This window comes from Delphinus delphis, chromosome 1, assembly GCF_949987515.2.
Source record: "Delphinus delphis chromosome 1, mDelDel1.2, whole genome shotgun sequence".
Classification (NCBI taxonomy): Eukaryota; Metazoa; Chordata; class Mammalia; order Artiodactyla; family Delphinidae; genus Delphinus; species Delphinus delphis.
This window is the reverse complement of record NC_082683.1, coordinates 168,003,204-168,023,536: the sequence shown is the minus strand read 5'-3', so window position 1 is coordinate 168,023,536 and position 20,333 is coordinate 168,003,204. Positions and strand designations below refer to the sequence as shown.

The 20,333-nt window shown below is 45.3% G+C and overlaps 1 protein-coding gene across 2 annotated transcripts in view; it reads left to right on the top strand.

Annotated features, from left to right (window-relative positions):
- The first annotated feature begins 635 nt into the window (after positions 1-635).
- The window catches only part of TGFB2 (transforming growth factor beta 2), an 82,739-nt gene continuing 63,041 nt past the window's right edge, over positions 636-20,333 (top strand). The window contains exons 1-2 of one of the 2 annotated variants that reach the window (XM_059998296.1): positions 636-1,001; positions 15,822-15,905. In XM_059998296.1, coding sequence (XP_059854279.1) covers positions 656-1,001; positions 15,822-15,905 — 430 coding nt within the window. In that variant the 5' untranslated portion in view covers positions 636-655. The remainder of the gene's footprint in view (positions 1,002-15,821; positions 15,906-20,333) is intronic. The other variant, XM_059998305.1, reaches the window with a different exon arrangement.

Genomic DNA, 20,333 nt, shown 5'->3' with positions numbered 1-20,333 from the left:
TCCCAGCGCGCGCACACGGGCGCGCGCGCGCGCACACTCACACACACACTCACACACGTGTGCGCCCCTCCGCTCCGGAGCTGCTGCTGCTCCTGCTTTCAGCGCCGTAGTGGAAGGCAGGGCCGCGCCGCTCCTTCTTTAAATATATAAATTGGAGCCGGCCGGCCTCGGCCGCCCCCCTGACAGCGCTGCCCGCGGCCCTCCCGCCGGCGCTCCCGCTGCCAGCCCCGGGACCTTTTCATCTCTTCCCTTTTGGCCGGAGGAGCCGAGTTCGGATCCGCCACTCCGCACCCGAAACTGACACACTGAACTCCGTTTCCTCCTCCTAAATTTATTTCTGCCTAATAGCCACTCGTCTCTTTTTTTGCCCCCATCTCGTCGCTCCAAGAAAACTTTTGCTGACTCCCCCAAGTGAAGCTTCCCCCTTGCCCGTCGTGTATTAATATTTCCACTTGGGGAACGACTTGCCTTTTCTTTTTAAAGGAATTCAAGCAAGATAGCTTTTTCTCTCGGACATTGACTCCCGATTGTTTGCAAAAGTTTCGCATTAAAAAAAAAATCTACCTGATCTGTACTTTGAGAGTTGTTGGTTTCTTTTTATTTTTCTTACTTTTTTACTTTTTTAAAAAAAAATTTTTCCACCTTAAAAAAAAAAATGCACTACTGTGTGCTGAGCGCTTTTCTTCTCCTGCATCTGGTCACGGTCGCGCTCAGCCTGTCTACCTGCAGCACGCTCGACATGGACCAGTTCATGCGCAAGAGGATCGAGGCGATCCGCGGACAGATCCTGAGCAAGCTGAAACTCACCAGCCCCCCAGAAGACTATCCCGAACCCGAGGAGGTCCCCCCGGAGGTGATTTCCATCTACAACAGCACAAGGGACTTGCTCCAGGAGAAGGCGAGCCGGAGGGCGGCCGCCTGCGAGCGCGAGCGGAGCGACGAGGAGTACTACGCCAAGGAGGTTTACAAAATAGACATGCCGCCCTTCTTCCCCTCGGAAAGTAAGTACCGCTCCCCGCTTCCACTCCCCGGGGCTTAGCGCTGCCCGAGGCTTCCAGAACCGCAGCCACTCCAGGGATCGCCCTGCCCTCTCCGGGTCCCAGCTCGCTCCTTCCCCTGCTCCTGTCCTCCGTCCCACCCACCTCCTTGCCAGTTGTGTGCTTGAGGACGTTAGGCTTTAAAACGTGGACTTGCGACTTTTAATTTTCTCCATTTCTCCCTTCCCCCAACGCCCCGTCTTTTATAAGGCGTTTTTCTCTTTTTTTCTCTTCCCTGGAATTCTCGACTCGGCCACCGGCTAGGAGTCAGCCCTCCTCTGTCAAACTTGGAGGCGCTCCCTGGGGCCGCGTTAAACCGGGAAACCTTGGTGGGTTTGTTTTCTTTGCTCCGATTGGCCTGAAGCCCGCCGAACTGGTGCACGAGGGGTTAAAAAAAAAAGTGGCTCAAAACTAGCCTCTCCGGAAGGCGCCCCTTTCCGTGCCGACCTATCAGCTGATTCCCCAAGCCTTCCCTATTGTCTCTAAACTCCCCGAAAAATGTCAGCATCGCCAAGACAAAACCCGATCTGGAGACCCCTCCAAAAACCTACCTCCAACCCCTCAATTCTTGAATCTACTGCCTCAGCGAGGTGTTTACATTCCCCCCAAGGCGAGATCTTGTAACCACGTCCCCTTTTGATTTCACCTGGAATGGTAGAAAGGACAGCTTCGTTGCTGACTACGTTTAAAAGGGTTTTTCCTTCACGTTATTTTTTTCCGAATTCACTCAAACCTGCCTTCTTAAAATCGCCGGTGTAGCAGATCCTTTTTCTTATGCGTTTATTGTTTATCTTTCTCACTCTTGAGCCCGGTGTTCCCTGCCCTTTCATAGGCTTCCTGCAGTCACTTCGTTGCATTCCTAAATCTCAGCGTAGAAGACAGCCGATTTTTTTTTCTTTTTAAACTGGCTTCTCTGAGGGCAGTGTCCTCAAAACCAGCTGGCATACAGTAGCAACGGGAGTGAATGATTGATTGTTGAGTTCTTTGAGGGGAAGGGAAGAGGGCAGTTAGCTTAGAATGATTTCCAAGTTCTTTAAAAAAAAGAAAAGAAGAAGCAGCATATATTGATGCCCGAGAGGGTTAAATACCAGGAAGAAGAAAAAGAAAAAAAAAAAAAAAAAAAAAAGAGCTCCAACATTTGCCTATTCCAAATCCCAAGTCGTACACTTTTCATTGGTTGCCCATCTCTCTCCTCCCCTTTCCATGCCCTATATACTCCCTGGCAGCCTTCACAACGTCTCTGTGTCTTGCCTACAGAGATAATATGGCCATCTTGGTAATTTTATCCTAGAGGTTCTAATTGCAGGGTGGTGCTTTTCTTTTTGAATATTTATATTTAGTTTGACAAGTCGTAGTTCCGGGACTTGCCATGTCTTGTATTTGATGGTCTCACATTGTCAGCTGAAGTATCCAACCCCAGGCTTCCTGGCGACCTCTGTTTTGCTGCAGCATCATCTCTTCTTGTTTAAGGGCAGAGCTGAGGCAGGAGATCCTGGCAAGCAGGATGATTTTATTATTGTAATTACGTCACCATCCACAACAATGGTGATAAATACACTCCACCCTGGTGATTCCCCCCCGGGGAGTGAAGGAAAGCTTTCTACCTGGGGTGGAGCCATGGAGATAATTAGGAAAGAAAGTTCATTGTAATTAGTCCAAAATCATTGAGACCCAACAGGGAGTTGAGTCAGTTTGCTTTCTCTAGCACGGTGCAACCGTTCTACTGGAATTTGGGCAGGCGGGCAGTTATGTTATGTAGAACCAGAACAAGCCAAGCCTTCAATGTTTACCTGCAACAGCTCTCATGAATTGCTGGCATTTTCATAACAGAGAGGAGGTCTGATCCCTTCGTGAGATAGGTGTGGAAAGAGCAAATTACCCAAGAGGGTGTTCATTCTTTGTTCTTCAAGCACTCTTCAGTCTAAACAACTGAGGTGATCCCACGCAAGATTATCATCATCACCAAATTGGAGAAAATTCTCAAATTATTAGGATTTCAGAGGTTGGCATCTCAGGTGCGTGTGTGGATTCCCTTCTGCTTCCTCTCCCAGCTACCAAAGAAATGAAAGCCTCTGATCAGTGCAGGATAAAATATAAACTATCAGTCTTCCTACAAAGAGTGCAGGCTTCTTAAAGCCTTAAAGGAAATTTAGGAGCAGAAAGCCTTATTAATAGCAGATTTGATACTACTGTGCTAGGACTGTGGATAATTTTATAGAAAGTAGGTTAACTGATTTTCCAGTACTTTCTAGTTATACTGGAATATAGTGAACCCTTCCAAAAAAAAGGAAGAAAAGAAAAAAAAATCACTCCACCATATTTTTAAAGGGCAAACGGAAAGGACAGCATTGGCTTATATACCAGCTTTCCCTCTTTAGGACCTTTCCACCTAACTTTTAACTCGGTCCTCCCTGAAGAGACGGTGGGGAGGAAGTGTGCCTGTCATTTCTTGAAGGGAATCTGCAGCGGGTCATAAGCCCCAGAGATGAAGGCATGGGAAAGATCACTGGTTCACTTTTTACCACCAACTTATTAGCGTTCAGGGAGTGACTTCAGCTCAAATATTACAAATATGCTCTAACCGTGCTCAATGAGCTATATATCATTACAGATTGTTGGTAGCCCTTTGCAGGACGTTTTATACAGTTCAGACAAAATGTTTTTAGCAATGTGGAGTTTTAAAAGTAAAAATATAAGAGATATTGTATATGCCTTCAGGCATATTTTGTCTTAAATATTATCCTTGGCCCAGCGTACTATATAAATACAGTAAATATGAATAGAACTGGCCAGGTGCCAATCTCCTAGGATGAATTTTAGTCAAGAAGGTATTTATGGGATATAAATAATACTGTGTCAACATTTGAAGAAGGGATCTGATTAGTTTTGAATTTATTCGTATTGATCTTTTCACATGCTGTTAGTTTAAGGCTCAAAGTGGAGTTATGCTAAGGTTTACCCATACTTTACCCAGTGGGAATTAGTGGACTTCTCGTCCTTTTGACAATCCACTTGAACTTCAAGCACATCTATTCAAAAGACACTGTACAGGGCTTTAGAAATTTAGAAAGAGTGATTCCACATAACAGAGTAAGAATCCAAATGATTAACAATTAAAATATGTAGACCCTTCGACAGTCAAAAAAAAAAAAAGGAAGAGACAAAATTTTATTTTCTTTCTTTCACCTCTCTTTTCCATGTAACAAATCAGGCACGTGTTGTGGTTCTAACTGTGGTGATTTTGTCCTTTCCCCCGCCCACACCCTCAGGGAACATTTGGCAATGTCTGGAGACATTTTGGGTTGTCATGATTGGGAGTGGAAGGGCCAGGGAGGTTGCTCACCATTCTAGAATGCACAGGAAAGGTCCCTTTTCCACCCGCCACCCCCATACATCAAAGAATTATCCAGCTCCAAATGTCAGTAATCCCCACGTGGAGAAACCCGGTAACCCTGGGATTTATTTGCAGTTGCTGAATTCTGCTAGCAGTACCATTTCCAAAGTAATAATCTGAAAGTAAAACATCTTTATCATCAAAAGGACATTAACATGGAATAGAAAGATAATCAGAAACTTTCCTTAAGTAAGTGGGACTATGAATTTGACTCTTTGGTATGGTGTATACTTCATTATTATGATCTTAAAGGGCCTAAATTAGAGGCATCAAAGGTTCCCATTCATTTAGCCTAAGTAAGGGTGTCGCTCCACCCATCTGTAACTTCAGTCAGCAGCAATGTGATATTAGTCAGGACAGAGCAAAAAAGAAGTGAGGGATTACCGTGGATTTTCCTTGCAAGGAAAATAAGCAGCTCATGTTAAGGAAGAGTGGAATCTCCAAGCTCAGCAACAGAAGAAAGTTGGTTTATTCTCTCATATTGAATTAGATAAACTAAAATATACAGCCTGAGACATTACGGTGAGGTTTCCTTTGTAATTGTTTCACATAAATGCTAAGCATTTAATACCAAGCAATCTCTTTTTCTATTTCCCCTGTAATTTTCCAAGTGAAATTGAGGAAGATAGGAAGCATACCAATAGCACTATGGTTTGTGGGGTGGGGGGGACGCAACGTAACATTCTATTCATGGATATATCTTTCTGTGTACACATTGCTGAACTGTCAGCCAATTGCCCGATGAAAGAAAATATTAGCAGTTGCTGGAACATAGTACTATTTTTGCTTGATGTTCAGGGATTTTTTTTCTGTTTCTTAAATTGAACTATCGTTGATTTACAATATTGTGTTAGTTTCAGGTATACAGCAAAGTGATAGGGATTTTATTTTTCAGATTCTCTGTGGATGTGTCAGAAAGAGGGACACAGAGAGAGAGACAGACTTGAACCCCTTCCCTAGACTTCCCCAATGATTGAGTTATTAATACACAGCAGACCCAACTTTAATTCCCCTACTTGTATTGCATCATTGCTTGTACTAACTCTAGTGCTTAATTGTGGTTGCGTTTAACTTTAGGCTCCGTTCTCTTCCAGGATTTTCTCTCTTTTCTTTCTTTTACTTTTCAAAGTCTAGCAAAACTCCTCAAAGAGATATACTGGTTATAACTGAAGTAGTTGGGCCGTCTTTGTTGCCAAGGGAGGCCGGTCTCCTCTCCTGAGGAGTCCCCACTGGATGGAGACTGGGCTTTGTGAAGCTGGAGGGGTAGATGGGGACCAGCTGACCTGGCAGAGGCTCCGGGAGCCTTCTGTGTCTCCACAGCGACCCCTGGGGTCTACTCAAGGAGCTGCACTTTTTGAACGATGCCTTCTCCCTGGTGAAGAGATGCTGATGTAACCCCAGTCACAGCATCTTTCATATAAAAAGATATGAAAGAATGACAGATCCTGTTTCCTAGAGGAAACTGAGATGTGAGAAAAGGGCTAATGACTCACTGTTGATCCCATATCAAATCTGGGTTAGAACAAAGGAGGTCACTGACTTCTAGGCCTTTGCCCAGAGATTACAACACACTTCAAGCTGCATTTTTAGAAGTTTAGGGAAAATAGAGTGGAAGAGCCTGGCCCTGGGAGAGACGTACAAGCTGACCACCGAGGTGGGATTCTGGGGGGACTCCTCCCTCCCCGCCGCCACCCCCAGCCCTTTACAGGTTCAGTATTAAGGTGATCCGGGAGCAAAGAACCTGCAGGCAAGAGCTCTGCAAACAGCCCTGTCAGCTCTCCTGATATAGCATTTCCGGTCCTCAGGGATCCTGGAGAGAGGATGTGGATTTGCCAGATGTGCTCGCTCTCCTTAGGCAGCCCGACTGCCGAAGGGTGGATCCACTTTGCAGATTCTGAACAGCTTGATGAAATGTGCCTCTGGCCCGAGATAAACAAACGTTTCCATTGTCATTTTGAAACCATATGGTGTGCTTTGGGTTTTTAATATTTTTTCAACAAAGATACTTTTTAACCTAGGAATTCAGTGTTCTCCAGGTAGTTTCAATTTAATCACATACTAGGGATTCTCTGATGGGTTTGTTTAGGCGGAAAAGCTTGTTTCCATCCTGTGTTTGTGAGAAATTCGCCTCACGCTGCAGTCACAAGTGGGTTTTGGTGGCTGTCGTTGGTTTTGTTTCTTTTCTAACCTCTGATAGGTTAGAACTACACTGCACTGTGACCAGCACCTTGCTTCCGGATTGGCTTGGTGGCCTTGACTCTGCATCTGCACTCCCCCTTGACCACTTCCCCACAGGCTCTAAATTGCCTTCTTGTTCTTCTCTCTTCTGGAATATCTGTGTGTAGGGTGGTGAACTTCATTCAACCATGGCTCCATTTCTTCACTTGTAAAGATGAAGAAGATGCTGGCTTCCTAGGGTTGCAAAGGACTGACCGTGACCTGTGTAAAGACCCCCTGAGCTCTGCTTCTGGCGCTTAGTAGACCCTCTTTGCATGCCAGCTATTAACCATTGATTCTCAGACACCATTGATTTAAAGGTACACTGTTATTTTATGTGCCACAGAGAAAGAAATATCACTGACAATTGACTATAATGTGCCATTGATTATGAGATATTAAAAGGAGATATGTTAGAGATATTCCAATATGATTAAAAGTGATGCCCTGGGGACCACTCCCACCAGCCTGGGATGTCTCGGGACCAACAACTCATTCATTTCCTAGTAAGTTCCACTCAGTAGATCTGTTTCCCTGGCTCCCTCGGATTGGTCCTTAGGTGACCTTTGCCACCTAAGGGGCTGGGAACAGAGACCGGCAGGGCTGGTAATCCAGCATGCCCAGCACTATCTAATCCTCATATAGGGAGGCCTTGAGGATCTAGGCTTCGTAGGTAAGATCTCAGATGTCTTAGATAATATCCAAGACCTTTCAGAGTCAGGCCCCTCCTCCTTGCTCAGCAGCCCCCCAACTAAATCCCCCCAAGAAAACTACACTCCAGCCAGATCACCCTCTTTTCCTTTACCCAAATGGGCCCTTTATTTCTGTGCCTCCAGCCCTTTGTTTATGTCATTTCTTCCACTTAGAGATCCATCTTTTAACACCTTTAAATACCCTTCAAGGTTTAGTTAGTACCATCTCCTAATGAGACCTTCGTCGAAGTTCTTTGTCCCATTTAAGTAGCTCTTCCTGTGCACTCTCACAATACTGATATTCATCTCTATCTCAGCCTCTTTTCTTTTGCTGTAGGTAAAATCTAGCTGTGTCCTGACCTGTCTTCTTCATCGGTTTGTAAACTGCCTCAGAACAGGAACCCACTCTGACTTACCTATGTTCTTACAGCACGTTGTTGTTGCTCAATCAATGCTTAATAAAGGAATGAGCGTTTCCCTTTAGAGAATAAGATTGAGTTACCAGAAGAAGGATCAAGAGTTCAAAGCATTGGGGTTTCCCTGGTGGCGCAGTGGTTGGGAGTCCGCCTGCCGATGCAGGGGACACGGGTTCGTGCCCCGGTCCGGGAAGATCCCACATGCCGCGGAGCGGCTGGGCCCGTGAGCCATGGCCGCTGAGCCTGCGCATCCGGAGCCTGTGCTCCGCAACGGGAGAGGCCACAACCGTGAGAGGCCCGCGTACCGCAAAAAAAAAAAAGAGTTCGAAGCATTGGACCGGGAGATATGGAGAGACAGAAATCTACTCACCTCCGTTACTGGGGCCAATGTTCCTGATGGATCTTGTCCCTGTGCTGAAGGCCACACAGGCTTCTCAGAACCATTCATTTTCTGTTTCCAGTTTTGCAGATAAAAATGAAAATGATGGCGATAATGATGATGATGAAAGCTAACCCTCATTGGGTACATACTGCGTGCCGAGCATAGTTTTAAATATTTTACACGCATGCACTTATTTCACACTCAAAAGTGACCCTATACGGTCCAAACTGGTATTTTCCCTGTGACGTATGAGAACATGGCTATAACTATTTCTATCAGCGACGTCTTACCGGAAGTCAGACTTTTAGGTACCACAAGTAATAGAGGCCCCAGATAGAGACCAGGAAATGGAGAGCATGACTTTTCCTGCCCTCTTGCAAAACGATACAGTCCCTCCATGAAAGGGTGGTGACTCTCCTCACCTGGCAGGAATTACATTCATAGAAGCTCTGCATTCTTTCCCTCCAGAAGGAAGTATACTTCTGAAGCCTTTCCTACCACCCTGGGTCTCTCTTCTTGCCTCTACCACATTCTTCCACTTTTATCTCTGCACTCGGTTGATACAAAAATTGTGATTTCTCAAGTCTCCTGGTCTTGATCTTGAACTGCAATCATTTTCTTCACAACATTTTTATAAATTTGATTGGTAGGTGATTCGTCTTGTCTCTCGCAGAAAATTAATTTATTGAGGAAGGCAGGATGGTGTTGTACGGTGAGCACAGACCTGAGAGCCAGGCAGCCCCAAGAAGTGAAAGAAAGAGAATAAATAAAAGGGAATCGCACCAGAGGAATCTCAGAGGCTGAAAGGGAAGAGGGAGCATCAAAGACAGGAAGTCCTACTCCAGGCCAATGGCAGTTGTTAAAATGTGGTCTTGTTCGGGTTAGCAGCTTGGCTGTCTCCGTGCAAGTTATTAAATCGGCCTCGTTGACATTTAAGTGGCTTCCTGCTGAATTCATATCCTACCTCTGCCATCACTGGCTTGGTGACCAGGCCGAAGCCCCTGCACTTAAGCTGATCTCAGTTTGTTCACTTGTCACGATGAAGAAGCTGATATCTGCCCCCTAGGGTTGTAGAGGATGGATGATGACATGCAAAGAAAGGCCAAGCGCAGCTGCTTCTGGTACCTAATAGGCGTGCTTTACACGGCAGCTATCATTCACTGAATCTCAAACGCTATTGATTTTACAGTGCACCATTATTTTATATGCCACTTAAAAAGAAATATCATTGCCCAGTAATTGTAACGTGCCATTGATTCTAAGAGGGCATCAGGATTTTAAAGGTATGAAAATATGAAAAATATGTAAAATCAGTGAAGTCGCATAAATATTTGTGGATTGGGAGAATAGCGGTCCATGTGCATGTAGCAGAGTGCTGTGTCCTAGAAGCACATCGAAAATAAAATTAAGTGGGAACATGATATCTGCCCTCGGAAAACGTTTCTATTTAGTAAACTTTAAGAGCCTGCGACTGGTAATCGCCACCTCTGGCACCAGAAGCAGGAGGTCCACATCATGGATTCCTCCCAGCTGGAGTGTCTTACTGTGCACGCTCAGCGCATTAATATCCAGTTTTGATTTTTTTTTTTTTTGACATCTCAAGATGTTACCAGTTGTTTCAAAGGGGCTTTACATTTCTAGGAAAAAAATGTTTAAAGTTATTTTTAACGGATCTCTCTGAGTACACGTATGAGTCACATAGCACTCACCTCTTTATCTTTCTGGGCCTTAAAGGTTGAAATCCAACAAAGGATAGGGGGAGGGTATTGCTCAGAAAAGGCTAACATGCAGAAGGGACTTGTGGGCAATGTGCCTCTGGGCTGGCGCGGCCCCTCCTCCCAGGCCCCCTGTCTCACCCGCTCCCCTGGGGAGAGGCTCTGTTAAGAAGGAAGCCAGGACGTTTGGACCTCCCTGCATCTCCGTGACCAGGCACCAGCCACAGCAGTTTCTTCGCTGTCAGGCGACTCATTTAAAAGCAGACTTTAGCAGCAAAATGCCATTAGGGGGTAGAAGTCTCCCAGAGGAGGATGGATGGGAGGAAGGGGAGAGGGTAGTGGAGGAGTCACCACAAAGGGTTTGAGGAGGAAATGAAAACTTAGGAGGTGATGTCAGAGAGGAGAGGCCGTACTACGCCCAGGGTAGCTGTTAACAGAGCAGAATGATCTCTGCGTGCGGTAGCATCCTGGCTTTCCTGGGGCGACCGAGTAAAACCACTCCGTTGGTATGGGAGGACGTTGCCGTGCAAGAGGAATCGAGTTTACTGGATTTAGCATCTGTTACAAGGAGGGAAAGCCTGTTGGTGCCCAGAAAGCTCTTCTGTGTGGACCAGCCCCCATCCCTTCATTCTCAAAAATGAGCCCTTGGATTTGGTTCTGCCTGATAAGTCAAAAATGTGGGGCTTAGATGTTCCTTTAATCACAACAACTTGAGGAACTTAAAGCAAATGGAAAATGCTTTCTGGATGTTACAAAGCCCAGACCTTCTGAAAATAGTTCAAATGCATTTCCAACGTCCCCAGGCAGCTGTTTGCGCTCACACTGGCACGTTGCACACATCTCTGTCCACAGAGAAACTGTCACTCTCCCTTCGGGCCTTCCTCGTGGCCTCCATGTCAGTAATTAGGAAGCAGGACGTTCCTGAGGGAGAGACGTGGTGTTTCTGAAAGGAGAGTCATGGGGCAGCTGTTGGAGAGTAAGGCTGCTTTTTTGGAGATGTTTGTTTCAGGAAGTGCTGTAGCATCTTTCCAGTCTCAAGGAAGAAAAAGAAAAATGTTGTGACTTTGACCTTGGCGCTCCGTTCATTTGGCTTTTGCTATCTAACCCACACCACACTGACAAATACCACATCTGTCTTGACAAGCTAGTTCACAAATAACTGCTCATTCATAACTTCAGGCTGTTGTAAGAATCCTTATTTGTTACTTCAGCTTGTGAACGAGAATGCACAGTTTGGTTTTGAGAAAGACATTGAAACGATCAGAAGTCCACTGGTCTTTGCAGATCTCAGGGGAAGCACTCTCTAAAAGAGAAGACCATATTTTTTAATGTGTTCTAAGAGCGCTAAAATATATTATTGCCCATAAATGGGAATTTTCTGGGAAATTTAATTTTTAAGTTTTGGAGTCATTTCTGTATTGGGAATTGAACACTTCTTAGACCAAATTCATCAGGGATTATTCTCTCTAGAGAATACACAGTCACTTTGTCATTCCTTCCACTGGGGGGGTTCATTCTTATAGGGTCATTTATTTCCCTATCCATTGACCTAATCTCATTTTCACTTTGCTTTGACAACTTAATGACCATGCCATTGAAGCTGTTTCTTCTTGCTTTATAATAAACTCATATAACTCAGTTGCTGGCTGAGAAAGGCCAGAATGGGGGCTGGCGGTGGGGCGGGGGAAAGGTAGATGACTTATTCTGATTCGACTTTAGAAGGAGAAAAAAAAAAGGAAACTCACAGACTGAGGACATTTCTTTGTAGAAGATGGATGATTTGGTAAAGGAACTGCCCACTTGGAGGTCTGTCAGGGTTTTCGGTTGGGGAAGTGTTTCTACATCCAAGTTCACACCTTAGCATCTGGGGCTCTGGAAGTTAAGGAGAGAGAAACAGAGGTAGGAGCTGTTACCCGGAAGTAGCTGGGCAGAACCAAAGGAGAATTATGGCTGTCACGTCAGGTTCTAAGGCAGCAGTCCTCACCCTGAGATATGTCTATTATATAGTCATTTTGATCTGAATAGTAACTTAGTCATTCATTCGTACCTCCCCGCAGTGTCAAGCCTTAGGTTGTTAAGTGTGTTAGTAGATTTCACTGGTCACATCTGTGAACCAACCCACTCCTGAGCGAACGCTCTTTCACCTACTCAAATTTTGCTTTTCTCCTCCATGGAATTAGGTGGCAGGTGCTGGTTTGTCTTGTAGAGAGGAATATTTCAGAAGAATTCCACTGTCAGAAAACATCACCATCAATAATGAAACTATGTGTATAAGGTCATGTCTAATTTCATTCATTCTTTGGCAATTGTATCAGGATTCTAGAAAGAGGGTCTTGAGCCAAGCTGACCCCGAGTCATTAGACACTGGGGATCAACGGTTTGCCCTTTCTCAGTAACATTTGCTGGGAATTCTCTAAGTGGAGTAAAAACTCACTGTCATCCAGAGCTGGGAGGAAATGACAGTACCCACTTCCGGAGTTGCTGTTATCAGAGAGATGGTGTTTGCGTGGAGGGTGTTTGGGTGGAGGGCTGGGGAGGGGTTGAGGGGCAGGACTAATTTGATGGGGAGTTCACTGCAGCATTTTTAATGACATTTAATTCTGCTTAAGCTATCATTGCGTTAAGAATGGCTTTCTGGGCTTCCCTGGTGGCGCAGTGGTTGAGAGTCCGCCTGCCGACGCAGGGGACACGGGTTCGTGCCCCGGTCCGGGAAGATCCCACATGCCGCGGAGCAGCTGGGCCCGTGAGCCATGGTCGCTGAGCCTGCGCGTCCGGAGCCTGTGCTCCGCAACGGGAGAGGCCACAACAGTGATAGGCCCGCGTACCGCAAAAAAAAAAAAAAAAAAAAAAAAAAAAAAGGCTTTCTCTCTGACTGAGAGGCGCTTTCACACTACATTCACACTACATAAAACCGTTACTCAGAACAGGCAACTCTTAGGAGAGAACGGTTTCTCTGTGATCCACCTGGTTGGGTTGTTGTGAGGTCAGACGAGCTTTTTGTAAAAGGCCTTTCTAACCTCTGAGTCACAAAGGCCTATACCAGTGCTTCTGGAATTTTACCAAGCACAAGAATCACCTGGAGTGCTATGTGCGGACTCCCAAACCTTTGCCTGCTCCCCTCCATCCGGATTATTATTCAGTAGTTTTTGTTTGTTTGTTTTGTTTTTCTTGGCCGCGCTGCGCTGCGGGATCTTAGTTCCCCGACCAGGGATTGAACCCTGGCCCTCGGCGGTGAGAGCACGGAGTCCTAACCACTGGACCGCCAGGGAATTCCCACGATTATTATCCTGTAGTTTTAAGGTGAGCTCCAGATAACTGCCTCTTGACAGGAAGGCCAGGTGATTCCCAAGCAGGTAGTTCAGAAACTCACTCTGGAAACACTGTGTCTTTGGGTTTTGTTGCTTTATTTCTTAGCTGTGTCATCACAGGCAAAAATGAGTCCCAACACTTTTATAGTTAGCTTCATTGTTTCTTAGTTATTTTGTAAATGACCCATGCAAAATTTTAATTCCAGGACTTTTTTTCTCTTATGACTCATGTGAGCCATACGAGTACCCCATTATTCATGACTGAGGGCCCAGGTAATTCTAAAAATTTTTATTTCTCTAGGACTATTCACGTCTCAGATTTTTCATAGGGTTTCATCTTTTAAAAAGCATTTCACATGGACGCCAAACCTTACTGATCTGCAAAAGTTTAGGCATACCGCAGTGCCACTTCCAACACATAGATGTTGAAAGTTGATTTTTACGAAAACTAGCAGTTACTTCCTTTGGCCTAAATCATCCCTATTCGCATCATTTATCTCTCCATCCAGTTCATGGGCTTAACTTCAGAGGCACTGTATCAGCACCAGAGCAGCCTGTCCTTTGGCCCTGCTTAAAAACAAACCAACCAACAAAACAAACAAGGAAGGGGAGGAAAGAAAGCATTTTAATACTGTAGCTTGATGGCGGAGAGAGAGTAAACCAAAGGTGCATACCTGAGGACTGCAAGTTGGAAAGGACAAATCATGGCAGTTAGCTTGCCTCGTTTCCCCACAGACTTCGTTTGACCCTGGTGACCTGGGGCGATTTCAGGGATCCGGATTCCGGTAATAGAAGCATCCCTGTTTGGCACCACAACACCCACTGGCCTGAAGAAGGTGCTGTTTCCCAGGAAAAGGAGTGAAATCCCCCCAAGAAACGTACAGGGCCCTAGTCTGAAGAGAAAGCATTGCTGAGCAAGCGATGCCTTGCGTACCCTGCCTGTCTCTGGTTCCGTTCCTTGAGATTTTTATTGAAGATAACTTTCAGCATCTCTTTTTAGAGGTCAAATCTGAATGAGAAGACGTTGTGTGCCTTGCTGATCTTGTGACAAACAGTTTATACCCAGTCTGTAGCTTCCTGTCTTTGCTGACGGGTGATGTGAGGGAATTTTCTCTCTGTGAGGCTGTGGAGAGCGCTCTAAAAATAAACAACATGGTTACTTATTGGTGAGAACATGTGTGAGCAGATGTCAGCTGGTAACAGCATATGGTGGCAACATGATAGCAGCGTGTTACCAAGACCTGGGTGTTGGGCCTTCGTCTTCCAGGCCATTCAGGCCATGCAGATGCCACATCTCAATTAAAGAGGGTTTTGACTGGAAGGTGGAATCCACACAAGTGTGAATGTAGGCCCCTGGGATCTTGTTAGTGGGCTGAATGTTGGAGATGGTAAGTTACAGGCCATGGAAAAAGTCTTCCTTATCTGTTTTAAAATTGAGAGATAAAAGTACAAATCTGGCACACAAAAAAAGGGGGGGTGGGGTGCATATGGGGTGGGAGGGAATCCACAAAGCCTTTGTCTTTTGTCCAAAGAAGTTTTCAAGTCAGGTATAAATAGTGGCCATGCTACTTCTAGAAGACATGCCCTAGGTGAATGGAAGGTGCTTGGATTTTAACTTGGTGTAAGGAGCTGGGAAAAAGGTATATTCACGCAGACCTAGAAGGCCGTGGGGGTTAATCTATCAAATAAGTTAGATAACTAATATTATTACATCCCTTGAGCACCTTTTATTTCTCAGTTTCTTTTAAATATCTCCTTTCAGTCTTTCAAAAACCCTCAGGGGTAGCATGATGTCAGTTTCATTTTATAGCAGCAGAGGCTTGGGTGCCTCAAGGCACTTGTCCAGAGATTCCCAGGAAACTAATGACAGAGCAGGGTGTCCACCTACCTCTTCTCATGCAAACATCTGATATTTATTATTGACTCTATCACAGATAGGATAGCCTTTGAACACTCAGCAATGTTTTTAGCTGGAGGTATTTTTGGGTGTATTTTCATTTATAAGAATATGATGGGCAATATACAAGAACTAGTTGCCACCTTTACTTTTAAAACAGCAAAGTTCAGAATTTCAGGATGTCAAAACTATCACGGAAGATATTTTAATGCATTCCAAGGAGCCCTAGATTTTTAAACGGCAGCTACGCAGCCCCAAAGCAATATACACTCGGATTTTTGTTCACTGGAGAAGGAGTTTTCATGTGCGGGTTAGAAATGATGACAGGTGGTTTTAAGAAAACTGAAATCGAGGCCAACCAAATGAAAATCAGAGTTTTACTCTTAATAGGGAGTCTGTCTTTTGTCAAAGAGGTCAAGGCCTTTCTTAGTCATCTTTAATGTAAGTCAAGGTATTTATTTTACCATTTCCGTATATAAATTGTACATTGCTATTTTAGCACTAGAATGTGTTAAAGGGAACGCTGAATTCAGGAACCTGACTGCTGGTTAAGGGATGCCAAAAGATCTGGGGCGAGAATCCACAATCCCCCAAAGATCCCTCCGGCCTAGTCCCCTGGCCCCGAGTAGGGGGGACCTTCTATTTCTGGGGGAATGATAAGTGCGTCCATTGAGTCCCTCTTCTGCGTTGAATCTTTGTATAGCTCTGTACAAGGCTTCTCCTCAGTCAAATAGCTAATGACTGTGCTTTTTAAAACTCCTAGCTGTCTGCCCAGTTGTTACAACACCCTCTGGCTCAGTGGGCAGCTTGTGCTACAGACAGCCCCAGGTGCTCTGTGGGTACCTTGGTGAGTACACTCGTCTGCTTTCTATACCTCGTTTGACGTAGTGATAGCCGGCCCATCTTTAGTGTGTGTTGTCTCCTGGGGGGAACGTGTCAGAAGCAAAATAGAATTCTGAAGTGCAGCCTTGTAGCTGGACAGTCACACAGGTGCCCCCAATTTTGTAGTCAGCGTTTCTATGAGAAAGACTCATGAATGCTTTGAAGTGATATGATGACTTGATTGCCGTATGGGGAAGAATGGATCGTGAGTCTGTGAGATGTGTGTGATCCAGGGGTGAACGAGGGATTTGACAGATTGATCTCTTGACCCCCTGGGAGGATACTCTCTGGAGGGTTGAACGGTATGGCCAGAATGTCAAGGGTCCTTTTTGGGTACCTTATTTGAATCTATGTTCTTGTTTCTGGCACATAGCAATGGCTCAATTAATGTTTCCGGTACTGAACTGAAAGGGAGGAAGGAGATTTTCTCTCCTTTGAAGTTCTAGAGGGAGGCCTGTGGGAAACATGTGCTGATCATTGTGACCTTGATGTTGCCATTAATGGGTTGCACGAGAGAATGTGGTGGTCGTGGTCAAGGCTTCAGTTGACTGAACCTGGGAGCTTGCCACTTCGCCCTGACCCTCAGAACAAGTGCAGACTCCTCCGAGCTAGGGCCACGTGTTAGCTTGGGGGCCACCGAAGTCGGAGGTCTCACCCCTTTCTGATTTGGGACATTAATACATTTAGCCAGCTTTGACTGAGTGCCATCTTTTATTGTATGCTGGGCCATGAGACCACAGCACAGAACAGGTCTTAGATGGTCCTGACACTCAAGAACTCTGGCCCAGGTGGTACCCTGATCCATTCAGGAAGGGAGGAAATGGACTTGCCACCCTGGCGTTGGTTCCCACTGCACTTTTGAGGCCCCGAAGAAGCGTGAATTATAAATTATATTGATTCTAAATGCAGGTGGAGGTCCCAAATAAGGACAAGAGAAATGTTTTTATTACCCCAGTAGATGTCTGACTCACTGGGTTATCCTACCGTGAACTTTACCATGCCTAACCTTGCTTCTTAGGAATCAAGAAATGAAATAGTTTATTTACAGTGGCCTAAGCTGGGCTTTCCTAAAAAAAAAAAAAAAAGAAAGAAAAACAAAAACTGATTCTATTGAGAATATACATTTATTTTAGTACAGAAGGCCTCAGAGTGGCTAGAAGCTGCCATGTGAATAGGAAGAGTGAATGGCTTGACCCGTGCTTTTAAAGTTCCCCTTTTTTGAGGCAGATTATGTTTGGTTTTCCATCTCTAAATGTGTATTTTATTTCACTGTCTAAACCAAGGAGTTAATTGTCTGATTTTTTTTTCTTTTTTTGGTCTCACCAGCTTTTTGGAAAAGACAAGGGAAAGGGATGAGAGAAGGAAAACATTTGTTGACTACCCCCTAAGTCCCTGGTATTTAAGGCACGTCATCCTGGGTGGGGAGGGCGAGTGCGACCTCCCCATTTTTCCCCACCGGAAACTGTGTCTTGGAGAGGTGAATACCTTGTCCTTGGTCATCACCTAGCAAAAGGGGCAGAGCCCAAATCTGAATTCAGGTCTGGCCCTGGTGCCCTCCACCACATGGACCCCAAACTTCTTTTATTTTTTATTTTTTTGCCCTTCTTTTTGCTTTCCCTTTGGAATCCCATCCCATTCATTTTATAATTCTCTTACCTACCACTTTGGATTCATTCCCATTTCATGTTTTTTTCCCATAGGAAACAAGTGGAGAGGCCTCCCCTAGTACTTGGTCTCAGACACGCCTTCTCCCTCGGGGTTATTTTCGGTCATTTAATCGCCCCACAAGCTTCCCTATTTCTTTGGTGAAAAAACACTAGAAACCTACCCTGCCCCTCCTGAGTCTGGGAAAATCAGGAGTGTCTCGGAGGGTGTGGCCAGGATGGGGGAGAGAGACGCACAGATTCCCTAAGGTGGGAGCCTCTCCCTCCCCATCCAGCTTCCCTCCTGGGAGGAAACCCTGCGGACCCTTCCAGACCTTCCATTCAAGACTGCTGAGCAGTGGGGCTCTGCATTTTTTTTTTTTTTTTTGTCTCTGTTCTTAGAAATAGTAATTGAGTAAAAATGTAAGTGAGCGGATGCCAAGGGGCAGGCGTCCAGGGTCAGGGTGAATTTCTCCGTGCTGACTGTGATTCTGAACACTCGTTAAGTGGAGCCTGGCTCGTGCCAAGCGGCTCGAGGGCCATCCCTGTCACCTTGTGTGAACCACCTCTCCATTCCAAGGAGAGGTTGGGAGTGGCCTCAGGGAGGGCGGGGGGCCGGTGGCGCCTCTGGCTTTCCTCCCTCGGTCTCTGACCTGGGTGTAGTTATCACTATGTGTCCTGACACCCACGCTTGGACTGGCAGCGCTGATGCTTCCTCAGCTTCACATCAAATCGCCTGGAGGAAGAAAGAGTCCTTGCCCCTCACAGCCCATGTGGCTGCTGCGTAATTTTTCTCCCTTTAAGTTCACTCTCCCCAAAAATGTAGGTGAGGATGAGGTGAGCCTGCCTGAAGGTTTTTCTCCTGAGATAGAAGAACCCAGAAGATAAGCGGCCGCGACAGTCTCTCTATGAAGAAATGGGTTAGAAGTCACGAAGGGAAATGCAGCTTCGTTCTTCAAGGATGTACTGAGCGCGATGCTTTTTGTTAGCTTGGTTCGGATTTAAAGATGGGCTTCTCAAAGTGTGGCCTGCGTTTGTATGTCCCGAGGGGTCATCGAAAGCAGATTCCCTGACCTATCTCAGGCCTGCGGAGTCAGAATCGCTGGGGTGGGTGGGGCTGAGGAGTCTGTACCTTTAAGAGGCAGCACAGGTGAGTCAGGCCTCACTAAGGGGAGGATGCTCTCATTCTGCTGGTCTGTTTACTCGAAGTCCTTCAGCTTGAAGGATGCAGATCCAGTGGGGCCTCTGTTTGATCAGCTGGTCCTGCAAGTGTGAGACCCTGAATCCACAGCGTGGCTGGGTTTTCACCCTGTGCTCTCCATGTCCCCCAATGCATATAGATAGCAAGGTAGATCTGTGGTTAATTACACTTCTCACGCACAACCCCTGCTCACCATTCACCACAGAGGAGGCCCTGCACGTGCAAACAAGTGATGACACGGCGGGTGGATGCCTAGTTGGGATGTTATGTACGGGAGTGAATGCCTCCGTTCAAGTGTGGATTGGGAAGGGGAGTTTCAAAACTAATGTATAATGTGTAAGTGATGCCTAATTTATAATGTCTTAGTCAATGTATAATGTTTAATTCGCTGAGGTAGTGTTTGGTCAAAGCACTGCTGACCTCTTCGTGGCCTGAATCCTGCTCTGAGACATTCCATGGGGTAAGGATCCCGCCAACAATGGAATGTAAACTCTACTTTCTCAGCCAAACTCAGCCACAAGTAACTGCAGTTTTCTCTTTCCAAATAGTGTTTTTTTTTTTTTTTTCAACCAGAGGTATTCGAGCAGGTGAAAATCTGACCCAGATATTAAAAAGAAAAAGTTAATGATAAATTACTTGGTATTTTCTTTGTGCAACCCTAGACCTCCTGTTATTTTGATGTTGTTTTGGAAACAATCAAGTATTTTGATTCCAGCCATACAATGTGGATATTACGTAGTGTTTTTGACCATCAAACTAAAGAAGCAGCCAGTTCTTCTACATGGTCTATATCACTAAACCAAAAAAAAAATTGTTATTTATTTTTTTTATAAACATGCCCAGAAAGTGTCCTTGCGCCCCAAGTGATTTCTCTGTTATTTCTACCAGTTTGAGAACTAGGTTGTTTGCTGTGTGGTGAAGGGTAAACGTAACAGTCAACTAGCACCAGAGGAAGAGGCACTAACTACAGTGGTTACTTTATAGCCACCCTAGGATTATACTGGTCAGGCTTAATAACCACTAGAAAACATGAAGTTTAAAATATTAATATTATAAGAACTCTTATCACTCTGCAGATTTAAACAATGGGAAAAAAAGCATTTTTCTATTGAAGTAGGAAAAGAATGACGGGTCATATTCATTCTACTTCCCAGCAAGCCTTGCATTAAAAGGTCTCTACGTGCACGACAAATATAGATCGAGTTGTAAGATAAACGTCAAATGCATGCAGAGATCTTGGGAAGACAGAGGTAAAGACGAGACATTCTTACGATACTGTCTCTCACTCCACAGTGTTCATTGTCTGCTATGTAATAGACATCCATCTAGGCACTAGTGATGCCATCAGTGAATAAAACAGCAGAAAACTTTGCCCTGGGAGAACTTCACATTTTGGAGAAAGAAGATAGACGATTAGTTCAAAAGACGAGATAAGAATGGTAGAATTTGATCAATGCGATAGGGGAGAAAAGCAGCGTTGGGGGAATGGGGAGGTGAGTTGCGATTTAAAGTAGGCTGGCGTGGAAGCGCTCATTAAGAGGGTGACATG